This window comes from Phoca vitulina, unplaced genomic scaffold (genome assembly GCF_004348235.1).
Source record: "Phoca vitulina isolate PV1807 unplaced genomic scaffold, GSC_HSeal_1.0 scaffold37, whole genome shotgun sequence".
Classification (NCBI taxonomy): domain Eukaryota; kingdom Metazoa; phylum Chordata; class Mammalia; order Carnivora; family Phocidae; genus Phoca; species Phoca vitulina.
The window spans coordinates 5,578,269-5,605,483 of record NW_022589740.1 but is presented as its reverse complement, the minus strand read 5'-3'; the positions used below and the strand labels follow the sequence as shown (position 1 = coordinate 5,605,483).

The 27,215-nt window shown below is 46.4% G+C and overlaps 1 protein-coding gene across 2 annotated transcripts in view; it reads right to left on the bottom strand.

The window, feature by feature from the left end:
• Positions 1 to 273: 273 nt before the first annotated feature.
• Positions 274 to 27,215, bottom strand: part of GLIS3 (GLIS family zinc finger 3) — a 438,140-nt gene continuing 411,198 nt past the window's right edge. For both annotated transcript variants that reach the window (XM_032427604.1, XM_032427603.1), the window contains 2 exons: positions 3,785 to 3,967; positions 274 to 2,766 (listed from right to left, as the gene is read on the bottom strand). In XM_032427604.1, the coding sequence (XP_032283495.1) occupies positions 2,630 to 2,766; positions 3,785 to 3,967 (320 nt within the window). In that variant the 3' untranslated portion in view covers positions 274 to 2,629. The remainder of the gene's footprint in view (positions 2,767 to 3,784; positions 3,968 to 27,215) is intronic.

Sequence of the window (27,215 nt, the reverse complement as noted above, 5' to 3'; positions counted from 1 at the left end):
AGCCAAGGACAGCCTGGGCCGTCTCCAAGGAACCTGACCGAGTCAGGCCCTGAGGGCTGAGCTCAAACCTGTAGCCATCAGGAAACACTGAGGGCCATGTGTGGGGACACGAGGCCATGTGCGGGGACACGAGGCCACGTGCGGGGACACGAGCTCGCAGGCTGCACTGGCCCTGCTTGCCCCACGCTCCCACCCACGCCCTTTCCTGCCGAGGAAGGAGGCCCTGCAGGCCCCCCCCCCCCCCCGCCCCCAGCAGTGACGAGAGACGGGCAGGGCCGCCGTGAGGCCACGGTCAGACCAGGCACGGGCGCAGGGGCTTCTCCTCCAGCCAAAGAGGAAGACGACCCCCACGGTGCCTGAGGTTCTGCCTGTGGCTCTGTCCTCCTCCCCGCTGTCCACTTCAAACTATGTAAAGCCACAAGGCAGGGCTGACGTCACTGCAATCAAAGCAACAACCCCTTGCTTTTCATCTTTTTCCTCCTCGTCACACAAAGTACGAAGTATGTTCTGAGTTCCTCATAAAGGAATTTAAGAACGGACACTGTCTAACGCTATCGGAGCTTACCTTCCTTTCCGGAGTGGGACACGGGGACACACGGGGGACGGCAGCGCTAGCATGCACGTGTCCTGGTTTACACCGAGTGACAGAACCCACAACGTCTGCAAGGAGGCTGGCATTTTACTCGCAGTCTGGGAGCTCGTCTGGCTGGGAAGCCGCAGGAGCCTTGTTTCGTAAAGCAGAGCAGAGTTTTATAAAGTGAGTAACCTCACTCTTTGCAGCTCCGGATGCCTGCATGGTGGCCTTTCTCGGATCAGAGCTCACGAGTCCGAGGAAGCGGACTGACCTCGGGCCCTGGAAAAGCGACCCCCACGCGTGGCTCGTTAGTCCCCCCACTCTATGGCACATGGGGATCAAGTCCAGCCCGTGCAGCCCGACTGCGGGGACCCGCCTGTCAGGAGACAAACTGTCCCCGGGTCCCAGGTGCGACACCGTGCTGGTGGACCCTTGTTGGAGACTGTAATGATCTCAGTGGGACAAATAGCACTATTTCATTTTACAAGAGGAAAGAAACTGAAATGTCACAGTTCTGGAATGTCAGGCTTTACCCCGTGTCTTTGGGGTGTGGCTACTTTTTAGGATCTACGTGTTGGACTTAAGATCTTTTTAATAGCTTTGTCAATGCATCCCAGAAAGTGGTTTCCTATTCAGGGTTGCTATCAAATGACCAAGAGCTCTGTGAACATTCCAGGCCCTCAAAGGAGAGTTTCAGGGAAAAAAGTTAACTCCTTCTGCTTACCTTCCCTGAACCTTCCCTCTACCTGCCTCAGAGCAGACCTTGCGGGGAGGAAGGATGGTCAGGCGAGGGCCGGCGGGTTGTGACTGACTGCAGACGAGGAGGAGGTGAGAATAATGATGAGGACAGAGAGGACAGTACGGGGGAGGGACAGACAGACCGGTGAGGGGGTATCCGAAAGGAGGTGAGCAGAAGCTATGCAAAATCACTGGACATTGGGCACCTCTAGTTGGGTTTTCTGAGAGAACCCAGGATCTCAGCTCAGGGGGCCCCTGTTCTCACATCTTCTAGCATGACTCGGCACAGTACCACGTGGAGGCAATGGGTCAACCAGTCAAGCCATCTTTTCCGTGGAACGAGGTCTTCGAGGTGGAGTCACTGAACAGTCAACCCACCAGGGTTTCCGCTATGGCCCTGGGAAGGGGGCTGGGCCCACCCCCTTTCCCTCAGGTGGCTTTTGTGAAATGCGAAACTACTGTGGGGGGGGGGTGCTCACAGGTGTGGTGAGGTGGGGCCGGGCCACGCTACAGCGGTGGCAAAATGGATGTAAGTGGGGTGATTACACTAATTCTTTCCATCCAAAGAACAGACCTCTAAATATTTTTTTTTCCTTTAAAAGTAGATGTAAATAACAAGTCTTTAAAAATAAAAGAACTAAGATAAGTTGCTGGAATATAAGACAAGTCGTAGTGCCTTTCAAGGGACTGTGCTCGACAGAACCTTCTTATTTTGCTTTCAGAGAAATACTGAAAAGCAACTGGTTAGCATGGGCATAGTGAGAGGAAGGGGCAGCCAGCTCCCCGGGCTGCCAGGCCAGGGCTGGTGCCAGGAGCCAGGGCTTCTCCAGGAGTGGAGCCCAAGCTGTGCTTGGATGTAGGTTTCCCCTGTTGCCTGATTTTGCAGGAGCCAGCAGGGACGGGGAGCGGTGGGGGAGTTCACTGTGCTTCTGGCAGGTTGGGCTGTCCTTCCCTCTTTGGAGTTCTGTGCAAGTGTGATCCCCAGACTCTATGTTCATATATGCATCCTTCCACTGGTGTCCTTTGAGAGCTGACAGCTGGAAGTCACAGGTATCCGGTAGAGTGACTCTAAATTCCCTTTGAAAAGCCAGTCCTGCTGGTCACCAGCAAACCCAGAGGGAAAAAGGAGCAACTGAACACATTCGGGCAAAGCCCGGCTCCGGCCAGTCCTGCCTTCCAGAGACACGTCTGTGCCTCTGCAGGGTCCACCGATGAGGCGGACAACCTTTTCACGCAGTCTCTGAGAATATGAAAATAAAAGGTGGCAAGCGACAAAAAGGTTCTGGGTGCCAGCGGGGGCGGAGGCCAGGGGAGCGTCTAGCCCTCCGTATAGACGGAGGAGAGCTGGCTGGGACAGCGGTCCATGGCGCTGATCTGCAGGAACGTGGCGTCCTCAGGCCCGCTGCGAAGAGACTCCCCGAAGAGGCTTGAGGACCCTGAAGGCAAATCATACACTGGAAGAGAAAGAACGGGAAAGTTAACAATCGCGCCTGGCCACACCCACCGTGTGTGCACGCAGCAAATGCTGAGGGGGGCCAAGGGCTAGGCCCTTCAGCGGCTCTGTCCCCAGGGACCTCAGTGGGGAGGGAGGCGGACTTGCAGGCAGATGGCCACAATTAGTCTTGGCACAAAATACGGGCTGAGGAGAAGTAAAAGTGTTCTAAGCAAGGGTGAGGATGGCCTCAAAAAGGAGACGATATTAAAGTTCAGTCATAAAGATGGGATTCTCACAGATGGGAGAGGTAAGGAAAGAACATTCTAGGAGGAAACAGAGCGCAAAGACGGACAGGGAGGGGCTGTGGGGCCAAGTTCAGGTGCAGCACATGTGGCGAGACCTCTGTGAGGGTGGGCCTACATGATCGGGCCCATCTCATGGGGGCCTTTATGTTTAGGCGGCTGGAGACCATCTAAAGCGTTCAAGGAGGAAAGGGGCCAATTTTATCCTTCATTTTTGGAAGGCAATGCTCATGGTAGTATGGGGGGCAGAAGGGTAAAGACAGAGGTGACTCAGGGGCACCTGGGTGGCTCAGTCGTTAAGCGTCTGCCTTCAGCTCAGGTCATGATCCCAGGGTCCTGGGATGGAGCCCTGCGTCGGGCTCCCTGCTCCGCGGGAAGCCTGCTTCTCCCTCTCCCACTCCCCCTGCTTGTGTTTCCTCTCTCGCTGTGTCTCTCTGTCAAAAAAATAAATAAATCTTAAAAAAAAAAAAAAAAAAAAGACAGTTGACTCAGGGAACTTGCTGGAAGGCTATGGCTATTGCCATGGTCTGGGAGAGACACTATGGCCCCCTGAGCCAGGGCGGTGGGAGTAGGGCTGGAGAGGAGCATGAAGGTGAGAGACATTTCAGGGGCAGATTCAACAGGACATGATGCAGTCATGTGCCAGGTCAAGCCTCGTCTAGGCCAGACACGGCAAACCCACCTGGTCCCACCTGCGAGTCTGCCAGAGTTTCTAAGTCACAGACAGCCACCCACCTGCAATGCCCGAGTGAGCGGAGAAGGCTCTGTGGAACACATCAAAGCCGGCCTGCCCCATGGGCATGGGGGCCAGGCAGTCCTCGAAGGAAGGCACTCCGCTGCAGGGGCTGCTGGGCAGCACGGCTCTCTGGGAGTCGGGATACTGGGGGGGGCGGAATGTCTGTAGCTGCCCGTAAAATCCTGCAATGCAAGCATGGCCGTGAGCTCCTGCAGAGCCTAAGTCCCCAGTACCGCCCTGGCACAGCTAGACCCCCACGTGACAAGTGGCCTCTCACTCTTAAGCCCACCTGTGAAATCTTCGGAGCGAGCCTCTGAAATGCACACTTTGAGCAGAAGCGCTTCTACCTTCAGGGGCTGTCAAAGCTTGTTGGCTTCTGACATTTTTACCTGCTGCTCCAGGATGGGCAGCTGAACAGCCTCTGCCCTCCCCTAGATGCTCTCAAGAGCCCGGAGATGGCAGGCCTGACCCGCAGAGAACATGCCTACCCCATCCCTGCCACCAGGTTTTGAGCCTATCTTAACTTCCTTTATCTTATATTCAATTCTGCTTTTCACATTTGGTAAAACCTGAAACACGCTCTTAACAAGGCCCACCTGAAAACAACAACAACATAGATCTATCCACCCAACTGTCCTTCTAACAGATAAGTTCATACACATTTATAGCCTTTTGACTATTTTGAATAGGTACACAGAGTATCCCGTAGGATGGGATGTGCTGTATTATTATTGTTAATCTTTGCAGTAACTGGGACAACTGGAAGATACCATGTAGTGAAGAAATTTGAGGAAAGATTGCTTAATATTTGAAAATAATCATCAACATTCTGCTGATTTTGTTTCATTAAACTCTTTCATTGTTTTTTTCTCGTGTGACAGAGGTTTCCTGGGGGGTGTTTGTGGTCCTTTTCCACGATCCCTCCACACCCCAAGATACCTTACCTTTTCCTTCTTCCTCTTGGCCTCATGACACATTTAAGTCAATGGACTGTTTTCCTGGAGCATAATATGCTTTTGCAAATCTAATAATGAAATCTTCACTTGATGCTTTATTGAAGGGAGAGTTGCATCTCGCTGTATCTGTTTGCTCAACTGCAAAACGTGACTGTTTCCACTGACTATTGTGAAGATTTAGGGCAAAGAAAGACCATATATAACATTTTAAGGTGCTTCAGAACATCAGTTATTACTGATATCACTACTCTGGTAGAAAAATCCATGAGGGATTAGTAGAGAATGTGACCCATGGTTCATATTGATGGTTCATAATGATGGAGAACACAGGACCAATTCATGGGCTTTGGTTCCCTAGTCCTGTGTGCCTTCCTCCACTAGACCGGCCCCTTCTTAATGATCAATAGGTAGGGGAGGTGTTATCTGGGTTTTTTTTTTTCAGCTCTCTTGAAGTATAACCAGGGCACGGCGACGCATCCAGCCTACTATGCTCATCACCCTCCCATTTCTGGTTAGTGTTCTCCAGGTGACCTGTGTAAACGCTCACATCACCTTTGGCCAGGGGCTCTGTGGCTGCTGGGGACGTCCCCAAAGCATGTGTGCAGAACTGCTCCTAAAGACACAGTCTGGCCCTCTAGGAGCTTATGATCCAAGACGGAGGGACCCATGTGGATTTATGCATGGGGCACACTCACAGAAAATGAAGTACTATCCTTTCAAAGCAGACAGAATACTTTATACAGAATCCAGAGAAAAATGCACATAAGGTTTGGGGGGAAGATTAAAAGCATGTATAGAAGTATAGACTAGAAAAATATTCAGGGGGATACCATGTCAAGGCAGGAGAAGAAAGAATGGGAAACCATTCGCCCTTCTCTGTTGGATCTCCAAAGGCTTCTTAGGATCTCGACAGACAGATGGGCAAAGGACCCAACCAGACCACCTGAGGACGCAGATAACTGATCCACCAATATGAACCAACTCAATCCTCTAGCCAACAAAGAAATACAATCAAGACAATAATAAAATACCACATTCTACCTATCACATTAGCAAAGATTTCTAGAAGTCATTCTCGGTGCAGGTGTGAGTGACAAAGTCACTTCTGTCCAGTGTTGCAGACACTGTGAAGGCGCAGGCTTCTTGGAAAACCACTGGACAACCTGCATCTAGAGCCTGAAAAGTGTTCCTACTCGTACACCTGGACCTGGGGATTTTACTTCTGAGGAGGTATTCTCAGAGTCTATTCCAAAGAACAGAAAAGTTCTGCACAGAGGTAGTCGTTACAGTGCTAGTCAGAACAGAAAACCCAAGAGCCAAATGGGCAACCGTAAGGGAATGATTCAGCAGAACGGTACGTTTACATGATGGGAACATTAAGTAGGCACTAAAACAGTATTTACAAGGAGTTTTTAACAACAGGGAAAGACCATTATATAAGGTTCAGAAGAAAACAAAAGCAAGATACAAAACTGAATGTGGAGACTGGGCACAGTCATGGGCAAGTCCATGCATAGCATGGATGGCGAGGCAATGTTTCTTCTTTGTTTTTTTAGAGGAGAGAGCGAAAGAGAGAGAAAGAGAGAAAGCACGTGAGTGGCGGGGAAGGGGAGAGGGAGAGAGAGAATGGGGAGGGACAGGAGTGGGAGAGAGAGAATCTTAAGCAGGATCCCAGCATGGAGGTTTTGCTAGATCCTTAAGCGGGATTTCAAGACCCTGAGATCACCGCCTGAGCCGAAATCAAGAGTCGGACGCTTAACCCATCGAGCCACCCAGGCGCCCTGGTACGGCCACCTTCCTATGGTTGTCTTTAGGCTGGTTTTTTGGCTTTATATTTTTCTGAGTTTTAGTAGTGGTGAAGAGCAAGTGTGCTGGAGCCAGACTTCCTGGGTTCAAGTCCTACTTACCCACTTACCCACTGTGTAATCTTAGTGAATTACTTAGCCTCCCGGTGTCTATTTTCTAATCTGTAAAATGGGGCTAAAAGTAGTACCTACACTTCACAGGAGTTATTATGAAGATTAAATGAGTTCATATGTACATATTATAGAATATAATTTGATAACATAATTACATAATACTTGTATATTTTTTTAATATAATACATGTGTTTGTTAAATAAGTAAAATTAAAAAGTGACATGATTTTATAACAACCTAGTCCTCAAAAATTAAAAAAAAACCCTAGTTATTAAGAGAAATAAAATGTTCAAAAGGGCAACAGGTAAGTCCTTCAATAATAACCCAATGTGAGAATGGACATGGCAACAGGCATGAGGTGCATACCCACTTCCCAGGCAAAATTCTCTGGAACATTCTTGTCCCTGTGGGGATCTGAGCTGTATGTATCTTGCCCATATTGGTTCCTAGATCCTGCACTAATTAACGCATATCTTGATTTCTTCACTCACCCCCGCGCAGGCTCAAAACAGCAACAAGTTTGAGTGGTTTGAAGGAACCTGGGATGAGCGGCTTTGTGGCTTGGGAGGCTCCTTGGACTGATCTTGATTTTGGGTACCTGGTGGCCAGGCACACATACCAGGAGGAAAGCATGACCGTGGACCACCATGGCTGGTTTATTAGAATGTAATGCCTCCTCACTGAGGAGAAGAGACAATATTTGCTATTTCTTTTTTTTTTTTTAAAGAATTTATTTATTTATTTGACAGAGAGAGACACAGCGAGAGAGGGAACACAAGCAGGGGGAGTGGGAGAGGGAGAAGCAGGCTTCCCGCGGAGCAGAGAGCCCAATGTGGGGCTTGATCCCAGGACGCTGGGATCATGACCTGAGCCGAAGGCAGACGCTTAACGACTGAGCCACCCAGGCGTCCCTATATTTGCTATTTCTATCACTCTGCTGGCTCTGCTCAGATTTGTCACCCATCAATTCCCCAATAATGTTCCTCAGTGTACTGTTACCCTTCCAAGAAGAGAAGCCATTTCTCACTCAAGTGCCACAACTCCCCAAATAGGGACGTTAATCATTCAGGTATGTCAGGCACACGGAGAGAGACCTTCATTGGCCTTTTGTGAAAACCAATTCTCTCTCTTCCCTCTCTTCTCTCCTGCTTCTAAGAGAGCAGGAATGTTGCCTGGCTTCAGCCTCCGTCTGAGTGTAGTGATGTGTGAGTACAGAAGGTCGGTCATGTCGAGAACACACCGGGTTCCATCCCCCAGACTTCCCCGGCCGCCTGGATCGGCATCAGAAGGCACAGTGGGCTGTAATTCTTGCCTGCGGATGTCTTGGCTGACACGAAAAACAGTTGAAACCAGAATGGCCCCGCAAGCATGCTGGATCACTCTCACAGCCAACTTGGGGAAAGAAAATCCTCTTTATTAAATCCCTCCCTCCGAGAAGCCAGTCACTAGAGATGCCAAGTACACTGGTGTGGACGGCTGTGGTCAAATCCAAGAGCTTTAACAGACCCTCTTCCCAGTGCTACTTCCATAAAACTAACAAAATTTTTAAAAATTCCGTTAGGGTCTTGCCACACACACAAATCCTGAAAAAGCCTAACCCATTTTCTGATGAATGGCTCCTGTATTCCAGCTGTTGGATTTCGTGGAGTGAATTTGGATGGAACTCTACCTCTCGGACCAAAAGCAAAATGAAGCAAGATGTTAACACATTTCGCGGGCATAAGAGTGACGGCAAGGTCAGCTAATCTGTCAGTCCGTGGGTCGGTGCTGGCCAAGGGGCTGTTGGAGAAACCAAGAAACAGAAGATAATACCTTGTCCTCGAGGACTGAGAATGCAGTTGGGGCGAGAGCACACATAGTTATAGCAGCGTAAGAACACACCCAGACATTCATGTTGGCAATAATTTTGTTAGCTGTCACCTCCGGTTATAAAATCACCCCTCCCCCATAATTCTACCTCCAAAAATGGCAGGGGTGGGAGACAGGGAAGAATCTACAGATAAACTGGATCTACCCAAACTGCAGCTCCTGAATGTCAAGCAGAATCATTCCTCCTCTTGTCAATTTTGGGAAGTTTCTTCCCTTCTAAAAACACACCTGTTTTTCTAATTATATATATTAAAAAATGTATGGAATTAATTGTACCAACCAGAATAAGCAGAATAGTATAAACAAAGAAGGAAAAAGCTTTTTTAATTTCCACATTCAGATATGGCCAGATAGAGCTACACAAAACTGGAATGTTCTATATATTGCTTGGTCTTCTGTTTTCCCCCGTAATATTCTCTATGCGCTTCACACATCACTAAACTTCATTCTCAAAAAACGTTCCCCTTTGTCCCACGGGGTCACTGACGCCGCTGTGATTTTGGGTTTGATCAGGAGTCTGCAGTCACTGTTGCTGCTAGGCCCCCGAAGCTGGTGTGGGTTTCCTTCCCGAAGTGGACGGGGGTGAGGGACGTCCGAGGAGAGAGGAACTGCGTGGCTAAGTGTGATGACAGAAGGGTGTTCTCTAGGGCAGCACCACCCAACGGAACTCTCTTCGATGACAGAAACGATCGGTTTCTCCCTCTATCTTGCTGTCAGGACAGGAGCATCCGGTGGCTGAGCTAGTGCAGTGGAGGAAATGGCTCTTTCACTTTGTTTCATTTTAATTAATTAAAACTTAAGTAGCCACGTGTGGCTCGTGGCTCCTGTCCTGGACAGCACGCTCTCGGGCAGTCCGCCTTCCCAGCGTTAGCAGACTTTGTTTCAGAAATGTTTCTGGTTAAATTCCTGGAGGAAAAACACATGACCCACCACCAAGGGTTTCAATAAAAGCCAGACAATGATTCTTAGACTCGTGGCCTCCAAGATAGGAATTTATATTGGACTCCTCATTACATTTATCTTTTCTTAAAAATCCACCACTCCAATCTTTGTGGAGGAAACCAGAATATACATACATCATAAGTAAACAACAGTCACCCAGCTTGCAACCCTCTGGAGGGCTGATGAGTGACCGTCTGAAGCATTTCAGCTCTCCTGAAGGAGCGAGCCACGTTCCCTTCTGGAAGTGGGAGAAGGAAAAGGAAACAAGTCGCACACTTCCTGCCCAGCTTGCTGGGCCTGCTGGGAGTGGCAGCAAGTCCAGTCCCGTCTTTAGCGGCCCCACCACAGGAGGGTGGAGTCAAGTCCAACACTGAGGCTCGACCCACTGTCCGCCCCCTGGATGGGGATGAGTATCATCAGCCCGTACCTCATCAAGGGGCTGCATCGGGAGCTGTGTCCTTAGTGGGTCTGTTTATGTAGCAGATGGCTTTGTAAAACAGAATTCTCATTTTCCTTCACCATGAGGCTGGGAACCACCACCAAACTCTGGGCACCAGGAAAAGTGCTGGATGGATGGTGTGCAGAATCAAAGACTGACCCCTCCCCGTGGTAAGCTCTGCCGGGACCACGATGACAACTTAGAAAGGCGGGCAGCCCGCAGGGAAAGCCCCTCACAGGCCATGGCGAGGTCCCCCAGAACTACTTCCCCAACCAGGCGTGGCCTGAGCAGGCTTGGCAGAATCCTTTATGAGTCTTCTTGGAAACCATGACAAAGGCCATCACTTCCCAAGCCCCCTTGAGCCCTTCAGATGGGAAAACCCTTCTGTTTCTGTGTGACCAGGGGAGATCCTTTCAGGGGTCAGGCCAAGCACTGCCGTGCTCAGCGCCGGCCAGGCCTCAGGAGCCGGCGGCTTCCTTGACCTTCCAGAAGGAGCACTGATTACTGTGTGTGCTTGCCCCCATTGCTGTTTTTCCGTAAAGTGAGGGGTTCGCAGTATCTACCTGATAAGGTCCCTGCGCAGGTTCAAGGGGACTGAAAGGGAGACCCGTGTGAAGGCTCGCGCTCTCCACGTACTACTTTGTGCTCTTCTTATATGAACACAAGCATTTCCAGTTTTACACTTTTATTCACTCAAGGACTATTTACTAAGCACCCAAGTGCCGGAGACCCAACGGCGGCTAAGACGCACTGCGTGCCTTCTTGCAGTTGATGTTTTAGTGAGAAAGAAAGAGAAACATGTCCATGAGAAACCCAGTAATACAGTTTCATACTCTGTAGGATGATATAAAGGACACTTTCAGGGACATAGAGAGTCCGACTCTTTTCTCCAGCATGCGCGCAAGGTAGGAAGAGGAAAAGGCAACAGGTGAGAGAGAAGCCTGGGTGCTGACAGCCGTTCCCTTTGTTTGGCCCTGGCTCGTTGTGGCAGGTACAGTTAGGGGGCGTCCGCCCTGCAGCTCTGCTGAGGACCAGCCCCGACAGTCTTCGTCCGTCAGCGGCTCTGACCTGCTCGTGCCCGCGAGGAGGACGCGCAGATACGAGAGGTGCAGGGACAGCCGCTATGCCTCGGCTCTTGGGCGGTACAGCCGTTTGCTAGCCAAGCGGGAGGAAGGATATGTATTTATGAGCTTTATGACTTAATTATTTTTCCGCAGAGACTATAATTTTGTGGGTTACTTTAGGAAATGTAGAGGGTTTTTTTTTTTTGTCTCAGTCCTATAATTGCTGCACGAGCAGGGGCATGGGTGAATCTGGGTGATGAACGGGACGGGGCGGGGGGCGACTCAGAGAGACCAGGGACAGGGACAGACAAAGTAGACACATGACCCTGCTCCCCTAATTTCTCCTTCTCCAATACTCTTATGGCTCTTTGCACATATTCCCTCCTACTCTCTGGGAATCCTGGAGCTACCCCCTTTGAATACCTTCTGTGATCCATGGCACAAGACATCTAGAAGAAGAGAGGAAAACACAGGTAAGCCTCTGCTAAAGCTCCCAAAGGCCATAAGCATGTGCTCTTTGGCATCTTGACTTCTCAGCCTGATTTTATGCACTCCAACCTTACTTAGAGAAGGGCCCAGCGAATCACACGCTTACCACTCACATGGTGACTTCGTATGAGAAAACTTGTAGGATTCCTTCTCGGGTGGCCACCTGATATTCCTGACTTGTAAGCAGGTGATTCAAACAAACATTCCCATTTGCAGAGACAGCGAGATGGAAGCAGAGGACCTGTTGCATTCCCTGCCTTTATAACCAGTACTTTGCTTATATGATGCCATGCAAATAAAAGTGGAAAATACACGCAACCATTTTAATATTTCCAAACATCCAGAAATTTGAAATTATTTATGGATCTAGCCTTTATCTTAAAACAAATGAGCAGCAGGACTCAAACAGCCACTATATAAGTTCCTACTAAGTTCGGGGCTTTCTCATTTGCAGTCCCCTTGCTTGGGCATTTTTGTGGAACACTTTGGTTAGTGTTATGCCAACTGCTCGAGAATTCTGTCAGAAGGGAGGAAAGGAACTAATATTTATTTGCTCCAAGTCAAGCACCACCCTACGTGTTTCAGACAGAAGATCTTCATCCTTACAACAACTTTTGAGTCAAGCAGTGTTGTCCCCAGTTTATAGACAAGCAGAGAAGTTAAAATAACTTACCTAAATCCTCAGAGCTACCGAGTTTCAGAGCTAGGACTCAAACCCTGGTCTCTTTTGGTGACAGAGTTCATACAGACTACTAGGGCTTGAGCTCATGGACCAAATCATTTTAAACACAGTCTTGCCATTTCTGTTGACGTCCCTTACTGCCAAGTTCAGAGGCACTTTACTCACGCTGGACATAATGTAGAAACACTTTCATTAGGGAGAAAATCATTGAATTAATTAATAGAAATCAATAAAATCACCTAACTGCTAAAAAATTCTAAAAACCCTCAAAAGTAGAAACAGAGACATTTTAGACACTTCCTTTGACCAATTTTCTGATTTAGTCACTATTTTATTTCTACCCCTTACATGAACAACTTGGATCTGGGTTTGAATCGTGGATGACCCATTTAACCAATTGTGTTAATTTATCCAATTTGGACAAATTATTTTCCTGCTTGAGCCTCATTATCTTTTAAAATAACACCTATTTTACTGGGTTGTGGAAAGCATTATACATGAGCGTGTTTATAAAAGCATATATTGCATTCCCTGGCAGGCAGGAGGCCCTTAGTAAATAGAGCAATTACTATTGCCACGAAATGAGCTCAGAAGTATTTCTAGATTCTGTATAATGTACAAGCAATTCTTTAGAAATGTTTCCCTCTCATAGGCCACCGCCCTCAGGTACAAAATGATACTGCTCTTAAAAGTGGAATCTCCACAATTTGATTGTCATTTTTTGGCTCCTGGCCATGGCCAGCAACATCCTCCAGGTCTTCATCTAGCTAGAACTCCACTCAGTCTCCTCCCTGGAGGTGGTGGAGAAACGGACTCTTCATTTTGACACAGAGTCTATAAATGCAAAAGCCGCAGGGACGGCTCACAGACTGGGTGAGGAAGACAGGTTTTTCTCTGGGCTGAGAACTGAACCAGCTTCCACAGCACTCGAGCTATTTACGACTGACATTTAAGCATCTACTGTACTAAGAAAGAGGAAAATAATGGACATAATAACCCTTACAATTCCACGTGGACACATTCCTCTTGAAGGAGCCTGGGGACAGTGGTTCAGAAGTCGACCACTGGAGCAACTGCCTGGTCCCCTTGCCCTTGGGCCGAGGGGCTGCAGCATGGGCCCACCTGGGCCCAAGAAGGGGCGTCATTTTCATCTGGAGCATCTGCTCCCAGTTGGTGGGTCACAGAGAGACGCGCTCAGGACACTCGGTGCTTTCCTCTGCTTGCGCCCCTCACGGCCCCTCAACGGTCTGCACGAGCTGCTAAAGCGTTTGTTACCACGAGCCACACTCGGCCTCGGTGTCGTTTCCAGGGCAGGGTTGGGGGAAAGGGAGAGGGTCTGCTAGTGTGTCTGCAAAGGGTCCCACAAGGGGCTGGGAGTGGGCAGAGACTGCTGCTGACAGGGACAAAAGGGAAAGGCGACACAGCAGAGGGAGAAGGACGGCAGGCGTAAAACACTCCTGGTTCAGAGATGTAATCCAGTTTCATTTAAATATCCTCCACCCACCCAAACCCCTAACGCGTGGTGGCCTCTGGCTTCCAAATTCTCAGAAGTGATAAGCTGCCAAAGTAAACTAATTGCAATGTGTCTCAGTAATTGCCATGTGTGGGTATCTGCAGTTATAGTAAAATGGTTCAGTGAATCCTGACAGTGATAATGAAACACTTGGAAATGACATAAAATAAAGACTCTCAAAACCAGAAGACCCGAAGAGTCTGAAATGGATCCGAAAGCCGGGCTTTGCCACGTACCGGCTGTGTGGCCTTCAGGAAACCACAGTCTCTCTGAGCCTGAGAGTCCCTGTATCCAAAAGGGGGATACTACTACTCACGTGGCGGCATGATCCTCACGGTGGGAAGAGAAAGCAGCGGAGGGAACAAATGGATGGGGCCCACTGCCCTGTCGCCCATGAGTTGCCACCCACACCGCAACACCTGCCTGCGATTCAAACATCCTGGATACCTGCGAGGCCCAGAATGGAGGGTTCGGGATCTGGCCTTTCTGGGTCTGATGGTTGTGTGAAGTGACATCATCCCGAAGTGGCCACTGGTTGGCGTTGGCAAGAATGAGCTGGGAATTTCTCTAGGAGCAGGCTCCACCGCAAGTATGGGTACCCCTACTGAGTGGGGTCACATGAAATAGTAAGTGTGGAACTAGCTGGCAAACAGTAAAACCCACTGCAGATTCCAGCCCTGCTGTCTGATTATAAGCCTGGTGCTACTTGTCCTCCTACTTTCCCTGAGTCCAGAGGTGTACCTGCCCTGGCTGAGGACGGCTCTGCCCCATAAAACTCATGCCAACTCCCGCAGGGCTATTTGGGCCTGAAGCAGAACAAGGAAAGAATGGCAAAGAATGAAGACTTGATTCTGGGTGCCCTTGGCCTTCCAAGCAAGCTCTGCTGTAAGAAAGGTCTGGCAGAGAAGAGGATCCCAGACAGAGATTAAAAGAAGGGCTGCAGCGCCCCCCCACCCCGGGGGTCTAGGCGAGCCATTCTGGTCTTGATAGTTTTTAGGTTGTGCTATATTTACAGGGCTTCCCCAGGAAGTAAAGGAAGAAGGAAGCTGGAAAGTATTTACTTTCTCTACCACTGGCCAATTGCTTCCTTTGGATTATCTCTGATTGGAGAAGCATGGCAAGGGAGCACGGAGTCCTACACTTGGGGTCCAGGCCAGTGACTCCTAAAGTGGGAGCCACAGCATTGGCTCCAGCTCAGCTCTAGGCAGACTTAGTGAATCAGAACGTCTGTGCAAACGGCCTGGAAATATTCATGTTGAACAAGGTATTTCTTACACTAAAGAGTAAGAGGTTCTGAGAACATCTTTAGAGGATTTTTAATCTTCTGAAAGTTTTCCAAATGAAAGACCAATAGGAAAACACAGAACAGCTCTGATTTCATTTGAAATGGAGGAAAAGAATGCTTCTCATGGGCCTATCTTCTCCTCAGCTGGTCCCTGGCCCTTTCTGCTGGACTCTGAGGACTCTCAGGGATAAAGAAATAATGACTGCCCTCAAGAGACTTTGGATTATATTCCCAGCAGATATGGATTAAGGTGGCCTCCTTCCCCACCCCAGTCTCTTTCCCGCACATTTAAGATCTTGGTCAAGGGGAAATCATGAGACGTCATTTGCGTGACTCAGAAGTCTTGGTCTTACTGTGGGCCTCACAATGATCTTGAGACCTAGACTTCTGTTGCCCAGCTGTAACCAGATTCCCAAAATATATCTGGTCCACTAACTAGGCGACTTCTTGCTTGTTTGAATCCAAGTCTGTGATTATACAATTTTCCAGCACTCAATCTAAGAGTGGGCAACTTTCCCGGCAGTCAGATGGAAAGGGGTGACACCAGTCCTGGAATCCAGTGATATTCTTAAGGTTTTGTAAGTGGAACGTCCACTCTGCTATCTCAAACCCACTGACATATATTTCTCTACTATTCTCCTTCAAGCCCAGATTTCATCTCAACTTAACATTCTAGACAGTAGATTTGGGGAGGCCTAATCGTATGCAACAGGAACTTTACTGTGAGGCAGAGGTTCAGGAGATATACTCAAGCCATTGGCACAAGTGTGAGATGGGGCCCCCTCTTCACGCTCTGGGGGCTTGTGCTCTGATGGGTGTATATAGTCTACAGGGTCCTTCCTTTCCTGCTTCATCTCATTCCACTGCACACTAAAGTCCTGAATTTTAAGTATGTATTAAGCATCTAAAATTTTGCCAAGTGCTACAGGGAATACATAGATGGTGTGATTCCCTGCCTACACATGGACCATGAGGACTATTCTCTCACTGAAAGTTTTCCAAATGAAAGACCAATAGGAGCAACTAAGCTCAAAGATTCTGATCGATAACCCTCCTATACCACAGCCTTTCAGCGTGACTTCCTGCTCTAACACGGAATTTTATTTTTTTTAATGGAGGAAGAAACAAAGATGATGAAGGTATGATCGGCCTGGCCCAGGTGACCTGGAGAGTTCTGCTGTTCCAAGTCACCCTTTTCTGCTGGGAACCTGAACGGGAAAAAGAGTGGGCAGGAGAATTAGGTAACTTGACCCATCCACAGAACGCCCTGAGCTCTTTTACGAAACCATGCCAAGTCAAGGAACTTGATCAACTACTCTGAGTTCCATCTCTAAATAGGGGCAGAAATATATTTCCTACTCTCTTCACAAAGTTATAATGAGAATTCAGGTATTCATTCAACAAACATCTTACTGAGCAGTTCCGTTATAGTTACCAGGTACTGATGAAACTTTTGTACTTAAGAGTAATTTATAAAACATACATTGCAATATAAATGTAGGTACTCTCACTGACCTCACTGGTATTGATAAAAATGCTGCACCAGCCCAGATCGACAGGTGCAAAAGACCTTGGGTAAATATTTGGCTAATTGAGATTTCTGGAATCATTTTGCCATAACGATGAGAAAATTTAAGAACGTGAAGAAGAGGTTGTGCTTTGGGATGTGTGATATGAGACTGGGTTTGGTGGAGGAATGTAGAGGGGGAAGGGCTGGTTGTTACACTTAAATGATCTAGAAAAATGCCTGAATGTTTTTACTTCATGGCTGCATCTTAAGAAGTCTAGTTCTTAAAGACCTTGCAAGAGAACGAAATGGAGAGTTTAGTCAGAACAATCTGGTTGGGGAGGGAAATTTTCTGTAATCAGAAAGGGAACTCACAATGTAAGTAAACCAACTAGAAATTCTAAGGAAACTGGGATTGTTTTGCAACACGGTCTGAGCCCAGATGATCTGAATGAGTGCAGATCAAGGCAGTTCTGGTGTTTCATTGTTGCTCTTTTGTTTTGTTAACACAGTGTCCTCATTACCGGTCACCCATATATCCTGATGTTGGGTTCCCCCCACTTTATTTTAAGGAAATAATAGCCCACAACTATTCACATTTTTTCTTCTAAGCCATGAACTGCTTATCACAATTACAAGGAAAATTCCAACTAAAAATACAAGAATCACAAGACACAGATTGCCATTAATATGTTCAGCCCTGAAGAGTCCAACTAAGCAGCCTGTAAAATAGAATTATAAGAAAATATTTAACTTGATTTGAAGAGCTCCATTCATTAGAGGCTAAACTTCATGAGTTTCAGATAGAAGACAGAACGTTTGCTTCTAGAAAAAAAATGTCATTAATTCCCCAGAAGAATGAAAAAGCACTAGATCTGTAATAATGTTCATCAAACACTTTTCTATAAATGTTTTTAAGTTAACTGACAGAGAAGTCACAATAGTCAATGAAACAGAAATTTTCTGGATATTTTCCTTCTCTTCGATACATTTTTGGGTTCCAATTAAGGAAAACAAAGTGTCACGCTGCGAGCAACACAGCCTGCCTGGCAGGGCGAAAGAGCGAGCAAAGTGCTTAATAAGTAATACAACCGCCCAAGCAGCATTACGGCCCCTTCATCCTTGTTATAATGAAACTACCTTTAGAGCTCGCTACAAATATGAAAAGATGCTGAATCACATTACTAACCAAAGGAAAACGCAAAACAATGTTGCTGCACACGCTGTTGAGAATGAAAATGACTGACGATGTCTGGGGTGGGGACATGCACTCTGCTCTGCTGCGGAGCCTAAACTGACATGGTCTTCGTTAAGGGATCTATGGCAGGACCTACCCAACTTTAAAATGCACATATCCATCAAACCGGCAATTTCTCTTCCAGAAATAATTCCTGAGGAAAGTATGCAGAGGGATACAGATGTGTGTGAGGGTGTTCGTGTAAACACTCACATGTGCATAAAGAGATTTAATATAGCATTGTTAATAAAACTGAAAAAATGTCTATCAGTAGAGGAATGATTTTAAAAAAAATGATGTTTCTGTACGTATTAAATTTTTTTAAAAAAGGAGCTGATCTATAGAATCTATAGGCCTTTACCTAGAAAGCAGAAGCATATATATTTTTTAAGTTAAAAAAAAGTAAGTCATAAAATAAAGTGCAGAATGTGAGCCCATTTTTATAACAGGGCATGTGTGTATGTATGTATATACATGTAAGTTTATGTAAGTACACATACACACATTTCATTTCTATAAACATCTAAAAAGTCATTAATAGTCTTGGGGCGCCTGGGTGGCTCAGTCAGTTGAGCAACTGCCTTTGGCTCAGGTCATGATCCCAGGGTCCTGGGATCGAGCCCCACGTTGGGCTCTTTGCTCAGAGGGGAGCCTGCTTCTCCCTCTCCTGCTCCCTTTGTGCTCTCCCTCTCTCTCTCTCAAATAAATAAATGCAATCTTTTTTAAAAAGTTATTAATAGTCTTAATAGTCTTTACCTTTCATAGTTGCTGAAAACAACTTAAACTCTTTATAAGCCTAAGTACACTAAGCATCAAAAAAAAAAAAACAAAAAAAACAGGTAAATTTTTTCTTTTCTAATTTAAAAACATCAGTGAGAATATTCAAACTGTATTTTAAGGACTGTGCCAAGAGTCTAATAGCCCTGACTTGATAGTAATCCGGGTTCCAACAGTTACTCTCGCACGCGTGTGCTCGAGAGGCAAACACGGCGCATGTGAGGCTATGATACACACACACACACACACACACACACCATGGGGCAATCCCACTGGAGACAATGAGAGAGAGAGCACCCCCTTCCCTAGAGCGACGTATCGGCTGGCTGAGGCACAGACTCTGTGGTCAGAGGGTCTGCGTGTAGTTTCCAGCTCCACCGTTTCGAGAGTGAGAAATCTGGGGCAAGTTATTTAATGTTTCAGTGATTCAGATCCCTCATCTGTAAAATGGGAGTAGACAATGCCTTCTTCATAGTGTCGTTATGAGATCAATGAGAAAGGGCACCGTAAGCATTTGCCACACTGCCTGACGGAGAAGACACGAGATCTAGTGGTCAGTGGGAGACCCCTGTCTCACAAACCACAGTCCCTGTAATGCCTGCAGAATTTTAGCCCCGGAAGGAACCCCATCATTAATAGCTCCACACTTACACATCTCACAAACGGAATTCCCAAGCAACTAAGCACTTCCATCGTACTTGGATCTACAGGCACCATCATGAAGAGGAAGGAGTGTGGGACTGGGGTCAGACGGTTCCCCAAACCAGCTCGGACATCGCTAGGTGTGTGACCTGGGGCAAGGTGCTCCATCTTGCAGCCTCGCCTGGGAGACCAGGGTATGCTGGTATTTTTACTAATGTTATTTTGAGGATTTAACAACACAAGTGGATGTATGCAGAGCACCCAGCATCTGGAACACGGAAGAAAAAATAACGATAACAACCAGCTCTAATTAACTGAGCATCTACTACAGGCTATGCATTTTCTCTCATTCTTGTATCAACTCTGAAAGAGAGGTATTACTACCTCCTGAGTAAGAGCCAGGAAACTGAGATTCAGGGCACTGCATGACTTGGCCACAGGATTCCCATTCAGATCTGCCCGACTCCAAAGTCTTTTCATCTACTTTTTTTCTTCTTTTTTTGGCGGGGTGGGGGAGGGATGAGGGAAAGAAAGATCTTAAGCAAGCTCCATGCTCAGTGTGGAGCCTGATGTGGGACTCGATCTCACAACCCTGAGATCATGACCTGAGCTGAAATCAAGAGTTGGAGAGCTACCGAGGTGCCCCTACTTTCTTTCCTATAGTTCATTATTTCTCTCCCTGTGTCATTTGGGCTAATCACAATTTCCCCTTCTGGTAATCTCCTCTTCTGAGATAATATGACCACTGTAGGGGTATGTAAGCTAGTGGCTGTAAACACTCTGAAAACTTTCGGAAACAAGGGACTTTTAACTCTGGGAACGCCTCCAACACTTCTTCCCCTGGCTGCCGCAGCTACGGGTTTCACTGCAGGATACTCGGCCCCAGGTATGCAAAGACTCCAATTCACCTTACCGTGTAAGGGAATCATTAGATCATCCTCTTCCCTCTAGGGAGAGGTCCCAGGCCGTTGGGTAAGCACTGGGTATGTAATGAGAGGAACACAAAGAAGGACCAAGTGCCCAGAGAAAAGAGGGGCCCTGGAAACTTGACTCCTAATCACGGTTTTGCCAAGGGCTGGCCCTACCGATCAGCCTAAGAAGCCATAAGCAAAAATCTCTCTTTCCTCCTCCCCAACACCCCCATCCTTTTATTCATTCATGTTTATTCAATAAACTTTTATTAAGCATGTACTATGTGCAAAACATTTCCTGTCCTGAGGAAATTTATAGTTAGGGATGGTTAGTTGATCAGTCATCTTAGTATCCTTAAAGCTATATGGGTTTTAGTCTGTGTGTGTGTGTGTGTGTGTGTGTAGATACTTAATTACATGTGTAGATTATTCACACTTCAGTCGTTTCCATAACCAAACGTTTTAAACAGCTCTTCTGATGAAGATGACCATCCCACACCCCTCCCACGAAGCCCAACATGCTGTGATGTCAACTACACCCCCCCCCGTACACACCTAAATTTAACTTTTGTTTAATAGAATTAGCACACTGTCAGAATTCATCAAGTACTAGTTATGTAAAACTGCTCTTGGGTAATTTTGTAGTAATTAAGTGTATAAGAGTAATTAAGAATTTCTCTGGATCTAATCATCAATCCCTAGTACTATATAAGCATTAATAACATCATGGCTGATACCAAAAATTAGTCCTGATGAGGACTGCTGCTGATAACACTGGAATAACATGAAATGTGCTTGTTGGCTCATTCTCCTTGTGAGTATGTCACAACTTTCTCAGTGAAGACTATTACGCGCTGATTTACAATCAATCTTATTTGTCTTCCCTGAGATTTCAAGGGGGGAATTGTGACACATGCTTAAATTCTAAGCAATTTCTAGACTTAACTACTTTAGTATTTCACAACTTCACCTATGCTGATGTGACTACATTTCCTGTGTGGAGGGTTGTTTATTGTCTCTACAATTGCCTTTAAAAAAAAATAACCTTTAAACATTTAGCTTAAACCCCCAGAAATGACATCAGTCGTGGCTGTAACCCATAAGACTCTTCTGGAAAGTACCATTGCACAATCATGGGGTGGCTGGGTGATAGACATTGTGCTATGGTGAGCGCTGTGAATTGTGTAAGACTGTTGAATCACAGATCTGTACCTCTGAAACAAATAATACATTATATGTTAAAAAAAAAAAGAAGAAGAAGAAGAAGAAGATAGGAGCAAGGGAAAAATGAAGGGGGGGAAATCGGAGGGGGAGACGAACCATGAGAGACTATGGACTCTGAGAAACAAACTGAGGGTTCTAGAGGGGAGGGGGGTGGGGGGATGGGTTAGCCTGGTGATGGGTATTAAGGAGGGCATGTGTTGCAATGAGCTCTGGGTGTAATATGCAAATAGTAAATCATGGAACACTACATCAAAAACTAATGATGTAATGTATGGTGATTAACGTAACACAATAAAATTAAATTAAAAAAAAATCACTGTAAGTAAACAGAGGAACTCAGAGGAAGAAGTTAAACTTGTAAGGGCCACCTCATTCCATTTAAATATCAATGCTCTGAGATTCCTTCAGCTTGAAAGATGATTTGGCTGTTTGGTAGGAGAAGGCCTTTACACAGTGCTTTGTTCTCGGAGGCCTACTGGTGGCTGGAAACGTTTTGTTTCCCCGTGCGGTCAATTTGCACTGGGCTGTCAAGCATACCATGCCATCCCGAGGTCGGAAAATGCCACCACTGTCTGCGAGCTGACTGGCCAGCCTCTAAAGGGACTGCGGGCAGGGCAGCTCTAAATCCTAAGACCCACAGGAGCCAGGACCCACTGGGAAGGCTCCCACCCCCCACTGCTGCTGTCTTGCTCAGACCGCCCAGGCTGGGAGGCAGCTCCACGGTGTTCTCCTAATGAAGTCTAATGACTGGATCATGCACGATGGAAATCTGTGTGTTGGCAACCGGCCTCTCCAGAGGGTAGAAATAAGAGCAAGCAGTGAAAAGCATAGAAATCTGAGACGGGGGGAGACGGGTGTCAAGGGCAGAACCCTCAGAAAGCCTCTACCACTGATTTCCAAGAGGTAATCAGTGTGAAGCAATCTGAGAGATCGTTCCATTTGGTAGATCAGAAAGCCAGCTCTGGGAATGTTTCACTGGCCCTGTGGTGTGCCTATTCAATAAACTTTATGAACAGAGCCACGATTTTGTTAAGCCTGGCAATGCACTGAAATATCCTTCTTCCCAGACTCCCTTGCAGGTGAGAATAACCATGTGATGACATTTGGGGTACACTTGTACTTCATTCTTCTCCCTCCCCACTGCCTGACACGGGGACGAGATACGGAGAATGTCAGCTCCTATATTGTCAACAGGAGGATGGAAGCCACCTGTCACAGATGGCAAAGCAAAACGCCAGCAGGGACTGGCCCGTCGTGGCCTCCACGGATGCTCCCCCACCCAGCACCGTCTACTACCAGGTGTCGTGTCTCGGGAAAAGAGCGAGCCCTTACGCCAGGAGTGCTGCTCTAACATGAGAAACAAATCTGGAAAAGTCTTGTGCTCTGGACAATGTGGATTTCAAACAACAGGCTCTTTGGGAAAACCTGGGATGGGGACAGACCACTCAAAATCTATGAAACCTTCTAACTCTAGCAGTACCAACATAAGAGGGAATCTGGGCAGCCAGTTCTATGTAGCTAGAGGCTCCTTGGTAGTTCGTAAACGCACACAAGTGTCGGCTGGAAATGTTGGTTTGCAGGAACTGAGGCCACAGGTGCTAGAACCAGCTCGTGGGAAAGATCGTGATCTGCCCGTAGCCGAGGGCCATGCAAGGCCAGGAACGCACCTCTCTGGGAAAGGGGCCCTTAGGGTACTGCTCATTCCCAGCTGTATTAAAGAGGGTTGAAGGGGCTCCTAGCTGCGTAGCAGCTAGGCTGAAGGCTTTTTTCATTTCCTTCTCTTGCTATTCCAGCTCCTCTCGCCTATAAAAGACTGCGGGTGAATGAACACAATTCCCCATTATTCTGACCTCATTCCTCTACTTACCAGTAGCATCTGAGTGAACTAGACTGTTGGTTCAGTCACTGTTGTTTGGGTGTGGGTGTAGTACAGTGTGGTCCAACATAATCCCACCAGTTAGGATGCAACGTTCCCACCTTTCCAATTCCGTTCCCTACAACAATGTCATAGCCTACTCTCCTAAAATACCAGGCTGGCTTCACCGTTCAGTGGGATTATACTTAGCATGGTCCCAAGTCCCTCTAGGAGCTGGTCTTGCTGGTTCCCAGCCTCCGCTATTTATCTTCAAAACCCTATTCAAGAGTCACCTCTAGAAACGCTTCTATGACACCTTCTTCTGAATAAACCAGGTACCTCTTGATAGTATTATTATTATTATTATTATTATTACATGTATCACTGCATTGATTAAATGACATTCATAACTGCCTGGCACCTAGTGGGTGACCAATAAACGCTTGCTGAATTGAACTTGGCCTCTCCTTGATGGGTCCAGAAGCAGGAAGGTTGTGAAAATGCTGTTTTAGGAATTCCCATGGCATTCTAACAGCCTGGAATGAATAGGGCATTTAAAAAGAAATTATCCATTAGTACCATAACAAAATGTACAAATATCAACTCTCAGGCAACTAATCCAGGCAAAATTCTAAAGCTTGCCCGGGCAAGAGAAATGGTCCTAAAGAGAAAGAAAAGACTGAAGAACAAGCTTACATGATTGGAAAGAGTTGTTCCTATGTTTACATCTAAAATAAAAGACTAAAATGTACTTAGAAGTTGCCTTGGAGATGCCACCCAAACAGAGACCCATAAATGCTATCAACATTCAAACATTAAAGGAAATGACACCTCATCCACCTTACTAATGAAGGCAACATAAATGGATGAAGTCGATGCAGAATCAACAAAACTGAGCTCTAGTCCTGGGTCACTCGCTAGGTGAGGGACTCAAAAAAGCAGCACTGTTGATCTTTTCAAAGTGTGCCTTTTACAAAACACTCATTAATATTGTAATAATGTATGGCAACAGATGGTGACTATAGTTAGTGCTGGGAGCACTGAGGAAAGTACAGAATTGTCAAATCACCATGTTATACACCTGAAACTAACATAACATTGTCAAGCATACTTCGAGGGTAAATAAATAAACACACACACACAGAGCACACAAAGTCTAAGCGCTCTTATTGATTAATACGGCATGAGCAAAGCTCAGTGGGACCTCTTTTTCTTCCTCACCTGGAAGACCAAAGCCCTTTGAATTCTAACTTTCATGGCTCCGTGTAAAGCAACAGCATCTACATACAAGTATATTTCCCCATGGAAAAATGTAAATACATATTTACTTTGGTGTGCCTTTGACTCAGAAACACACAGATGAAGAACGTGGCTTGGAAATGTGGACCTCTTGTTAAGGATGCCTGTGCACTTTGCTAAGAAGGCGGCAATGCCTAGACATTCCGTATTCTTCTCTGTCTCAGCTCCCATCTCTAAAAATATACTGATGACATTTTTCTCTGACCTCTACCTACCGCAGGGAATAGAGAGAGGATGGGGGTGACAGCGCTAATTAAAGCCATGAACTTCTTGAAAGACAGAACACTCCTTTCATTGTGGCTATCGTGTTAGCAACCCCGCCAGAGTTCTCGGGGTTTTAAAAATCTAGTTTTATTAGGGTTGAGGTTCCCTGTGACCAAGATGCTGTATGACGCCACCCAGCATACTAGTCCAACCAAAGCTGCTAATAATTGCAACTCATTTAGAAGGTCTCTGTGCCTCTCTTTGCTCCCAGCACTGTATCACCCACTTGAAAAATATTAGCTCAATTTGTTCTTTATCCTAAGGAGCAGTTGACGAGAAGTGCTCGTGCCTAGCAAGTTCCAGGAAAACAGTTTCAGACAAAATGCTGGGAGGATGAGGTAAGGCTGCATCTGGATCCCTACTCCTTCATTCTTAGCAGTGGCCCAGCGGTTAAAGCATGGACACTCCCTCCGTGCCCATCACAGCAACCACTTGCCCATCTTCTAGAACAAAGTTATGGTTTCCCAATTTGCATAACTACATCCCGATCTCTTCCAGAAAGGCTTGTCATATGTATTTATTTTTAGGCTGCTGCTAGCAGTTTCTCATTGGCCATGGGAATTTTTAACAATTGAAGTAAAAGTTAAAGAAAAAAAAAACCCAACTCAACGGATTCAAGTTGACAATATATTCATTATTCAACTAAAAAAGAGAAATATGGGAGAGGAGCCTTTTGCCGGGAAGTAGGGCGAAATGATAGGGTAGGTCTCATTTTCTGTGTAGTCTTGTTTCATTTTACATTTGTTGAATGAGAGAGTGTCAACCATTTATTCAGTAAATATTTACTAAATGCCTACTTTGCCCCAAGAATTATGTGTGCCCTAAGGCTAGAAACATCCCCATTCTCAAAGAGTCCAATAAAGAAAAGGGAGGGAGAAGAAGGAGAAGCATTATATTAAGTTCCCAAGCTGTGCCACGTGCTTTTCTTGTGGACTCTTCGTAACCACTGGTGAGAGAAGGTAGCTGAGACCCCCAGAAATTGTTCAGAGTCACACAGTTGAGTGGATTGGTATTTGTAATCGAATTGGTCTAATTCCAGAATCTCTTTTAAAATGTCTTCAGAAAGCAGAAAAAGAAGAAAAGAAATTATCCATTATCCCTACCGTCATCATTTAAAAGCAAAACAAAGCAAAACTGTTAATGCTTTAGAAAATTTCCTTCCATTTTTTTTTTGGTGTACGTGTAGGTTAATTTTTGAATTTTTAAAATATGTTTCACAGTTGTCATCAAAGTGTTATATGGCCTTTCATTGGAACTATGGCCTCTCATTGGAACTATGACACGATTGCCTGAAATCCTCCATTATTTTTGATAGCACTGGGGAGAGAAATCATTGCCAGTCACATGATGCCGCTGACTCACACATGTCCAGATCTCGGCAACGTTAAAATGTGAAGGGTAAAAATGGTGTGTTGTAGGATCAGTGACCTCTTCTGTATTCCAGAAAGCCCACACTCGTCTACCTCCTCCCTGCCGGTAAGGGTGGCTTCCTGGCACAGGGGACCTGGATCTCCCCCACATGAGAGAAGCCCCTCTCCTGGGTCGGGAGGTCTCTCTCGGCAGGAAGAGCGCTCTCTGTCTTTCTCACACATGCATTGCTTTGCATACAGTAGGTACTCAAGAAATATTTCTTGGTTGAATAAATACATAACTAAAGCTTAAGAAGAAGGTTACCAACAGAAAAGAGTAACCATTACCATAGGCCCGAACAGTGGTGGGAGCCCACATTTCGTCGGGGAATGAGGGTTTGTGTGATTGCGCTCAGGAAGAGAGGAGAAGAGATGGATGGAACTTGGGAGTTGGAGCCAGTGGCCTGGGCTTCTCAAGGTGTTTCCCTTCCCATAGCCCACTACTCTGTCCACATGGACTCCTCTTTGGCTGTCCAGACCCCTACTCTGATGCCCTCACCCACACCTACCTCCACAGCACTGCCTGATTCTGCCATCTTGGGAAGTCACTCACACTTATTCACACTCAGCTGGCATACTGATTAAGATTTATTTGGGGACACCACCCATTAACATCAAGTAATAACTCACGTGGAGCAAACTCAGGAATCAGCAAGGGGCAGACAGGGGAGAGTCCTATTTTTCATAAGGAGCTGAAAATCTCCTTTAAATGGACAGGATCCCCTTTGCCCCCAGGAAGTAAAAGGCTACATATAGTCTGAGTCCATGCAATTTGACAACTCAACTCAACTTTCTATGGATGTTCACAAAGATACCTGCCTGAGTCAGCAAAATCAGTGAAAATAAAGAAAAGAAATTCAGCCAAACTTAGTTCTCCATGGATGTTCTGGGTTCAACACCAGATCTTCACATTTTGAACACCATCATGATTTCTCTGGCCTTCCTTTCCTCCTTTTCTTTCTCTCTGCACTTACCAAGTACCTTAGCATGTAGAGAACTGTGCTAAGTTCTCCAAGAAAAAGAACAACGGGTCAGAAAATTCTGACCTCAGAATGAAGCTTACACATTAATAGAAAGGCAAGTGTTCCTCACAAAGGAGTAACTTAACAAGGTAGAGAGAGAGCGAGCGTGCTATCTGAGAGACACA